The 9,823-nt window shown below is 45.7% G+C and overlaps 3 protein-coding genes across 3 annotated transcripts; all 3 read left to right on the forward strand.

The window, feature by feature from the left end:
- Nucleotides 1-636: 636 nt before the first annotated feature.
- CH63R_06940 (uncharacterized protein) lies at nucleotides 637-1,022 on the forward strand (the record flags this gene model as incomplete). The annotated part of the gene is made up of 2 exons (XM_018301915.1): nucleotides 637-817; nucleotides 871-1,022. The coding sequence occupies 2 exons, from the start codon at nucleotides 637-639 to the stop codon at nucleotides 1,020-1,022; spliced, it is 333 nt and encodes a 110-aa protein (XP_018159765.1).
- A 454-nt stretch (nucleotides 1,023-1,476) lies between these two features.
- CH63R_06941 (Major facilitator superfamily transporter) lies at nucleotides 1,477-2,761 on the forward strand (the record flags this gene model as incomplete). Its single annotated transcript, XM_018301916.1, has 3 exons — nucleotides 1,477-1,952; nucleotides 2,007-2,192; nucleotides 2,650-2,761. 3 exons carry the CDS (start codon nucleotides 1,477-1,479, stop codon nucleotides 2,759-2,761), a joined length of 774 nt encoding a protein of 257 aa, XP_018159766.1.
- Nucleotides 2,762-3,461: 700 nt separating this feature from the next.
- Nucleotides 3,462-4,790, forward strand: CH63R_06942 (Allergen Pen n 13; the record flags this gene model as incomplete). The annotated part of the gene is made up of 1 exon (XM_018301917.1): nucleotides 3,462-4,790. The coding sequence occupies one exon, from the start codon at nucleotides 3,462-3,464 to the stop codon at nucleotides 4,788-4,790; it is 1,329 nt and encodes a 442-aa protein (XP_018159767.1).
- Between the last annotated feature and the right edge of the window lie 5,033 nt (nucleotides 4,791-9,823).

Consider the following 9,823-nt stretch of genomic DNA (forward strand, 5'->3'; position numbering starts at 1 on the left):
TAAAAGTAGTAGGCAATACCCCAGGCCTCGAATACTTTTCTTAAGGCAGGTGCGTAAATAGTCGGGAGAGGTGGCTTGTCATCTTCTCAGTTACCAGAGGCAGAGTCGAAAGCCGTTCCGGCCCAAAGGTGTTTTGCAGTAATCTTCATTAGAACCAGCGCGGCTATAGCGCCTTGCAAGCCACCTAAAGAGCATCGTTCCAAGCTAGCCGGCTCTGATTCAAATTAGTAACAGAAGTCTGAGACCAGAAAACGATCCGCAGGATCGTTGCCGTGTCTTGAGATGTGGGCCGAGAAACGCAATGTCAAAAGAATCAACAGACAAAGGTCATCGGGGCTTTGTCCACAAGTAGCCCGTCGCCGGTCAGTAGGTCAGCACAGCGCTTCGCTGGCTTAGTTGCCCGAAGGATCTCGATGAACCCTTCTAGGCATAGCGCAAAGGCCGCATGGGGTCAGACGACACGATAAACTGACGTCACCAAAATCACAGCGTCGCCAGTATTTATCCTGCCCGTCTCCCAGGTTCTCCTGTCGGTCTCCATGTTGACACCGCTATACTTGACGACCATCCTAAATACTCGCTGTTGCATACGCTTAAAATATTTCAATTAAACAAACTCATCAGCACGACGGCATCATGGCGCAAAAGGCTCTAGTGACAAACTTTTTACTGCAGCTATGCTTCGCCATGCTGGCTGTTGCAGCACCTGCTTCCGATCCCGCGGTGGCGGCTACAGCATACGACAACACCTGGCAGTATGGTACTGGTGGCGGTATTCTTGGCTTCGTTGTGCTCGTGTTGGACATTATTGTCTTCAGTATGTTCCTCCCCCTTGCCAAACTCCTCATGCTAACCACGCTCCGCGTTCAGTCGAGGTTCTCAAGTCCGACCGCCCCGTTAGCCACAAGGTCCTCTGGTGTCTTGTTGTGTTTCTATTCCCGATCTTTGGCATGGTTATCTACTGGCTGTTTTCAAACCGTGCTGCCCACAACTCGCGGGCTGGATATGAATCTATTGCGTAAAGCACATCAAATAGAAGTAGACCCTTACGCAGAGCTCGGCCACAGACTGCGACTGGCAAAGATGAAGGGAAGTGTAAAATCTCGCTCTTCACTTCGAATCATGTCGAACCCTGGCTATCTACATAGTTTTATGTAACGGAAAGATATGTTTTACATCATGGGCCGCGTCTCCAGTCCGTTTCGCATCCGTCCAAGCGCTGATTTCGCCACTGAATACGCCTTTTGTGTGGCTTCAACACGGGACGAGCATCGGGCATTGACAAGTTTCTGAAACGAGCGTGGCTATATGGGGACGTTGCAGAAAAAAGTGATAAGATTGTAGAGCACCTCAGGAAATCCATCCCGTTGAAGCCAAGTGATCTTTCGACAATTCTGATTGTCTTTATCAACACACCTCTTGTCAAGGTGGTTAGTAGTCCTCTCAATACGAAGAGAGAGATCCTCGTGCAACAATATGGCGTCAAAACCGGAAGACCAACAACCTTTTCTGGGCTTTCGAGATCAACTCAATATACGAAATTCTCTGGGAAATAGTGAGGCCGAACATTGCGGCCCTTGCTGCGAACCATCGGCAAAGGTGTCACGAAAAAGCAAGCTCTTGAGAGACGCTGTTGTATTTCTTGCGACTTCGTTGATCTGGGCTGGCTTGTTCTTCCTTTTGGCGTCAAATCAACTTAACAACACACCGGGCAACTTGCCGGAGGCAAAGCATGACGGTGGCAAGAGCCCAACACAGAGTGACTATCTTCCCGCATCTCATAACGTCACATCAAATGCCAAATACATCTCATGCGGTTCATCGATAGCCGAGGCGAAGAGAAGTGGGTGCAGGTACGCTACTCTATTGAACTACTGGGTTCCGTCTCAATGCTTCGACCAAGAGTTTGAGACAGAATACCAGGATGACGATAGCTGGACTGCATTTGCGGAGTGAGTAACATAACCTTGAGAAAATGAGAGGAAATACTTATGACCATTATGCAGCAAAGCCTTAACTCAGAGCATCGCTCCAGAAGACATGGGCGATCAAGAGGTCTACTACACTTCGATTCGAGACCACTTGAACCACTGCTCTATGCTTTGGAGAAAGCAATTCTGGACATTGTTTGAGGACCGCACTGCATTTGACGGAGTGATTGTGAATTCATTCCACACAGAGCATTGTGCTGAGTTTCTAAAGGACATTTATGGTTCAAATCGGACCGAACCGACACTCGTAAGAGTTGGCTTTTCAGGATGCTGGGTACAAAATAGCAGGCGGAGTTAGGGATCTATTAAATTAGAGGGTATAACGCACACGAAGGGCGCCACGAAGGGCGTCGGAGATAGGACTTATCGGCCTGCACGGCCGGCCGCTCAGCAGCAACGAAGGGCCTGCCGCGGTCTTTGTCCCGGGCAGTGGGCTTCGGAGTGGCCTTAGGCGCCTAGGAAAGGGGCTGCCGAAGGCCTAGTCGGGCGGCAGGGTGCGGCCGCAGCATACGAGAATAGTTACACACACATCGCACGCACAATTGACCTATCACGGTTACCCTTGCCAATCTGACAGGATCTTAGCGACGCTAGGGAGGCTCTCAGCCTAAGGTTGCAGCTTGGCCCCCTATGTTGACGCTGAAGCTGTTTTCTACAGCCTCCTCAAGTGCTATCTGCAATTCCTTCTTGCTGATGAATGGGAAGACGTCGCTATTAGGACCGCGCTTGAGAATCTTGGCTGTGTCGGTGCCTGCTCCCTCATCTTGTAGCACTGATTCTGTACCCCTGCGTCTTCCTTCGTCAACGATTAACTTGTCGGCTTCGGACGTACTGAAAAGACTCTTCAGTCTTATTCATACCTAGGAATCCGTATCCTTAATGGCGTTCATTACAAAGTTGACGACAAGTAGGCTAATATGACAAGGCTGGTAATAGCGCCCGTCTTTAGTATGCCGTAAAGATGCGAGCAATCTCTGCAAAAGAACTTCCTAATGTATTGCAGCACTTAATAGGATAAGATCTAAATATAGCAATATTGCCTAAGTATAGAGTAAAGAGCCTTCTAGAGTTTTGCATCTATAGTACTAAGAGAATTAAAACTCTATTATGTAGCTAGTAGTATTAGCATGAAGAGGTACATTAAAAGATAATATAAGTAAACTTTGCCCCCTAGGTTAGCCCCTGTAACAGTTTTTTGTTTCGCTGTAAAGTCTTATACAGCTAAGTTATAATGCAGTAAGTATTACTAGGCCTCCTAGACTGAATTCTCTACCTCTTATTATGGCAGTATAGGTAATAACGTTTGTAAAACCTTTCTGTACAGGTAATCAAAATGTAAACAAGATATTAAAGTCATGTATCCATACTCTATGCAAGGGACAGACGTTACAGAAGTAAGTCGGTTATTTATCGACCAGTCTTGAGCACTTGCTATTTTGCAGGCTAGATTTCTTAGCTGTATCTCTCATTATGTATCGGACACACTCCATCATTTTCCTTTCTGCTCTCGTTTCAGTATGTTACTCCCATCCATCTGAGCCGACTTCAAGGATTTCGCTTTCGTCAGTACCGAGCGTTACGACTGCAGATTACATCATATTCGCCAAGGAAGATACTAATAAGGCGGACGGCGATGGCTTTGGAAACACCCTGGCAGGCCTGGTTGGTATAGACGAGGTGGAAACCATTGTCGGTGATGCCGGTATTCCCGTTGTTTGGCGCGCACGCCTCAACGCAAATCAACTTGCCAAGGTGAAAGCCGACCCTGTTGTTGCTGAAGCCAATATCAACGATCCTTTCACGCTCGACGACCCGGAATCGGTCGGTACTCAACCGCCAGTCACTCAGCGGAAGCGCGCCGAGGTCACGCAGGCCCCTATTACCAAAAACGACCTTTTCGACCTGCGCACGCTTTCGACGCCGCCGAGGGTGAAGGGGTCCCTCCCCAACTATCGGTACGATGAGTTCGCTGGTGAGGGCATCACTGTGTATGTTGTCGACACCGGGCCCTTCGACTTGGGGCATGACGAATTTTCTTCGCCCGGCGTCGGCATTACCCGTCGTCAGTTGAACGTTGCCAGGGAGAAGAAGTTCGATCTTGAGCACATCCAGCACGGGACTTGTGCGGCTTCCAAGACCGTTGGTATAATGACCGGGGTAGCAAAGCGCGCGAACCTGGTCGGAGTGCGTATCGACTTAAACCAGTTCGGTCTTCTTCGCGGTCTGCAGGCTGTCGTTGACGACGTCAAGCAAAAGGGACATAAGGGCAAGGCAGTTGTCACGACATCAGTCTACTTGAAGGCATCCAACACCATGTACATGGTCTCGATGCGCAGCGTCATTAAGTCTCTTGTAAATTTGGACGTCCCTATCGTCGCAACGGCTGGAAATAGGTACCAGGAGGGCATCACTGAGCCTAACACACTGCCGGCAATCCTGGCAAAGGAGCTTCCCGTCATCGTGGTAGGTGCAGCCGCGAAGGATTTCAAAATAGCTGCATTCAGTCAGCGTGGTGACCTCGTGACGACGTATGCCATCGGTGTCAACGTTCAATGCGCAGACCTGGCCGGTATCGCGAAAAGATCGGGAACTTCTTTTGCCGCGCCTCAGGTTGCAGGTATGGTGGCGTACTGGATGTCGCATCCAGAGTTTGCCGGCGACTTGAGGGCAGGCTCGGTGGCCAAGACACTCCGCGACATGGTGGGGGCCCTTTCGTACCCGCGCGTCGCTGAGGCAGGGTATCCTCCCATCGCCTGGAACGGGCACGACCTGTCTCGTCAAACCGAGCAGCGGAACTGAGAGGAAAACTAAGCGGGGTATGAGGCGGGACCTCGCTGAAGCATGTTCATTTGCGCCAGCGTCTGAAACTAATATACCGACGACGTGTAAGTTATGTAGTAGCATACTTGCGCGCGACAATGTTAGTATCCTGCATAGTTAGGTTAGCTGCAGGAATACTAAATACACCTACTACAGTTTGTGCAAAGTAAGCCCTAACTGCAAATGTATATTTTATTTATTCCTCTTTTCTTTAATACTACTATTTTAATTTTACCTTACTAACTAATTTTAATAGCTTACACTTACAGTTTTAAAAACTAAAGAATATTCTTCTCTTTATAAATTTACTAATAAATTACTATTAAATTAGTAAGAGTAACTATAATAGGTTATTTATATATATATTAAGTATAATGTATACATAATTATTTTTATATACTGCAGCTATACTATACTACTTAATTAGACCTTTAGTAGCCTCTTTCCTAAGTACTTATTTATTATAGTTAGCTTTCTGTAGTAGTATTTATTAGTAGAAGCTAAAGTAATAAAACTAGGGAATAGTACTATAAGTTGTACTAAAAGAATTAAGTCTTTAGAGAATACAGTAATTAGTTGTATACTTAATAAGGGGCTTATAATATTAGTTACTAGTAAAGAGTACTAAGAGTATTTAAGGGGATAATTATAAAGTTAATTACTAAAGAGCTATAGAAGGTAATCTATTAATATAGAATAAATATTCTTATATATTACAGTCGGCTTTCTGTAGTAGTATTTATTAGTAGAAGCTGAGGTAATAAAGCTAGGAAATAGTACTATAAGTTGTACTAAAAGGATTAGGTCTTTAGAGAATATAGTAATTAGTTGTATACTTAATAAGGGACTTATAATATTAGTTACTAGTAAAGGGTACTGAGAGTATTTAAGGGGATAATTATAAAGTTAATTGCTAAAGAGCTATAGAAGTCTATTCTTAAGTCTATCTAAGTCTATTCTATATACTAGTCCTATATATTTATTACTGAAGTTTAGCTTACACTAGCCGTCATTGCGGGCGGCGTTCTGGCAGAATACCAGGGTTAGGGTCGAGGGTTGCGGGCAAAAACGGGCGGGCATGGTCCGTGCATTGTCGCAGGCTGATTCTCGCAGATTACGGCGTGAAAAAACAAAGGATAAATAAGGATAACGCGCCCCACATGCACGGCAACCCTGGGGTCGGCGCATTTACCCCACGCCAAAACTGCCAAAATAGTAAGTCAGACTACCCACTTTTCGGCACCCCCCCCATTTCGGCACCCCAAAAATGAAGCTATTCCCATCATACTCGTCGACTTCAATTAATCATTGACTTCTTCTAGATGCAACAACAATACAGCTTTCAGCTTCACTAGGGTATTCAGAGTCGCTGGATTCGGCTGCATCATCCTCTTTTTCCCCAGCCTTAAGTTGCGCCTGCTGGATGTCTTTGATGTTGGCGAACTTAGTGTTAGGATCCAGCTGGACTGCCCTTCTTTTCCTTACTGCAGTATTGGTGACTTGGGCCTGCAGAAGCTCCAGTTTCTGCTGGGTATTTGCCAGCTCATATGCCTGCTCGCTGAAGCCTTTTTTTACCTTCCTGAATAGAAGGCGTTGAGTAAAGGCATCATTCTCCAGCTCTGTGAATAGCTTCAACTGCCCAGCTAGATCCTTCATCTTCCTTGGCGTCGACCATGCCACTGCAGATGACGCAGATACCCATCCTTCAGCTTCCTTGCCTCCAGACTGCCCTTTGCTGACCTGATCAGATGATCCTGATGCTGCTGGTGTTGATGGGAGCAGTAGGGAGCTCATCAGAGGCTTCGCCATAGAGACAGGCCATAACCCTGTCCATTTCCAACCACTTCTAATGTTCTGCATCGTCATACCTGCAGTACGAGCCTTCTGATAACAGCCTATAAAGTTCCTCTTGCCTACAACAGTTGAATCATTCCACTGACCAAGGTATCCAAGCTCCTTCCTATAGGCTGCCTTGACAGGGCTGAAGACTGACTGATCAAGTGGCTGGAGGACATGGGAGGTATGTGGCGGTAAGAACAATAGATGGATGTTGTTTATATAGCATAACCACATAAAGTCAGTCGTTGTATGACTCCCATGTCCATCCATGATCAGCAGCCTGACCTCCTTGCCCTGAGGAAGAGTCTGAGGGATGAAGACCTTCTGCAGCCATTCAACTGCAGTGGCATCTGAAGTCCATCCATTCTCCGTTGCAGTGAATTGCCATCCTTCATAAGGGCCAAGGTCTAGAGGAAACCACTGCTGCTGGACTGCCTTGCCCTTATAGATAACGAGGGGATTCAGAACATGGCCCAGGGCAGAGATGCATTCGATGATGGATACCCATGCCCTTGATCCAGGCTGTTTCTTACGTACAGACTTCGTCTCAGACATGCCCAGCACCAGCCCATTAGATCCCTGGCCCTCAAGGATACCAGTCTCATCCATGTTGTATCTATTAGCTGGTTTGATGCTGGTGATCTCTGGTATGGCGAGTAGTTTGAACCAGTCCCTGATGACCTCAGTAGATGCCCCATTAACACGCCTAGAATCGATAGGGCGACTTCTCTGGACCTTGACTGATGGATTCCTCTTCAAGAAGGCTTGGATCCAGCCTTTTCCTATAGGCTCTGTATCCCCCATGGCATGGAGGATCCTTTCTGCGAATAGCCTCACTTGCAGATGGGTTGGGGCAACACCAAGGACATGCTGAATGCGAACCCATTCAGCCAGTTTAGCCTCCTGACTAACAGAAAGTCTCTGCAGGTCAGAAAAGGCAATTGACCTTGGTTGAGTGCCCTTAATCCGATACTGAAGTGTTGATCTTGGGATGCCATACACCTGACCAGCCCTCTTAATGGGCATGCCGTTGGTTATTGCGTCAAGGGCCTGATTGACTTCATCTTCGGTATACTGGCCCATAAGGTCGAAAAGAAGCTCTGAGGAAAAAATGAGGTTATTCGCATAAGTATAGAAAATGTTGTTGATGTTGAAAGTTGAGGGGTATGTTCTGGTGATGAGGCATTTGAGGCATTTTTGGGGTGCCGAAATGGGGGGGGTGCCGAAAAGTGGGTAGTCTGACTTAACCCTATGCCAATTGGAGGATGGAGCGTAAGCCAGGAGCGAGTGCTGCCAACTGCACCCAGCAGGGCCGTAAGGTGCACTGCATACTGCAGTAAAACAGAGGTTCTTGCCTGGACATAGAGAGAGAGATGTAAACCTCCACGTATGCAGCCTGTGTAGAGACCGCGCAGCATAAGCAAGCCAGTAGGGAAGGGAATTCGCAATGTAGGGAGGTAGGTTAGGGGGCTGGAGGTAAGTAGATGTATACCAGTTAGGGTTACAGCAGGTGTAGTAAGTAGATGCGCGGATAAGGATACTAAAGAAGAAGATAGGGAGGCAAGAGGAGGAGGAGGAGAAGGAGGAGGTTAGGGTTAGGGTTACTAGCAAAAGGGCAAGGATTCAGCCTAATCTATTCCTAGTAGTCGTAGTAGTAGCTAAAGAAGTAGTAGTCTCTATTATACTCTACAACTAGATAATTTACAGTACTATAGAAGGAAGTAATTATAGAGAAATAGTAGTACAATGTTTTATTTTAATACTTTACGTCTTACTATAGAGTCCTCTTTAGTCTTTAATTGGTCTTAAAGGTTACACTAATAGGAGCCTCATATAGACCTGTCTAATAAGAGATTAATTATCTATTCTATACATTTTGTAATAAAGCACTCTACTATAATGAAGAGTATAGCCAACCTACAACTTATTGCTACTCTATGTAGCTATTTCTATACTCTAGTTCAGAAGATTATTTTATTTATTACTAGGAAAGAATTTAAAGGTAAATTCCTTACGATAGTAATCACTAACGTCCATGCAGCAAAAGGGAAAAGATGTAAGTTACTGTAATAGTTAAGGTGGAGGTAGGTTAGGCATTTACTATAACACCCTAGAAATAGGCAGCTCTCTATTTAGTATTACAGTACGAATCAGGGCTACCTCAGGATATATCATTCTATCAACTTTAACAAACTATAGTATATTAAAGCAACAAGGTTCATTCCCCTTTCTCTTTTTAGTACCTCACTAATTTCTCTCCGTATTAAACATATAGTTTAATTCATGCATTGAATTAAGTACTAAAGTAGTACGTAGTATAACTTTAAGTATTAAATAGCAAAAGTATTAAATAGCAATAGCATTATATAGTAATATAAAAGTAAAATAAATAAGACACTACTCTATATCACTATACTAGGATATAGCTTAACAGTCAAATATTATTTAGTTAGTTTAAAACTTCTTAAGCTTTACATTATCCACTTTAAATTCTAGTTTATTGTATTAAGTATTTACATAGCTTAAATACATTACACTTCAGGTATAAACCACTTTAACAGCTAGTAGTAAACCCTAAAGGTAGTCTGTATAGATACTACGTGCTTATAGGTCCTTATTGTTCCATATTAGCCAAGTTCTACCGGAGTATAGGAGTAGCAATTGATTTTGCCATGCGTACTAGGGTCTATGTATTGATAGCCAGCCGTCTCCTTAGCAACGTCAGACCCACCCAATTTAACACAGAGAACCTAGACACCGAACGTCTAAACCAACGACGTTGCTGTAGGCATGCTATTCAAACCACCGACAAGAATACCAGGATATACTCTATGTCTAGCTCCTAAGCACTACCAAGGCGCATACAGTCCCTACAGTGCTATATAGAGCAGCAACAGGTAATAGGTCACAGGCAGCAGCTTGCAGCTCTTTCCCTAGTGTGACTAGCATCCCCGAGCGCCATCTCATCATGGTTAGGCGTAGCAGCAGCAGCAGCAGCAGCAGCCAGGGCCTGGTAGGCAAGATCGACCCGAGCGCGTATCTTGTGTTTGTTGAGCGACCCCGTGTTGCGGTATGTACGCACTGCAAGCAAGCACTCCGACCGGACGGCGCCATCGAGGCCCATTTCCGCCGGGCCCACCGGCTGAAGGGCGAATTGCTCCAGGGCGTCCTCG

This window comes from Colletotrichum higginsianum, chromosome 4 (genome assembly GCF_001672515.1).
Source record: "Colletotrichum higginsianum IMI 349063 chromosome 4, whole genome shotgun sequence".
In the NCBI taxonomy this organism is placed as follows: domain Eukaryota; kingdom Fungi; phylum Ascomycota; class Sordariomycetes; order Glomerellales; family Glomerellaceae; genus Colletotrichum; species Colletotrichum higginsianum.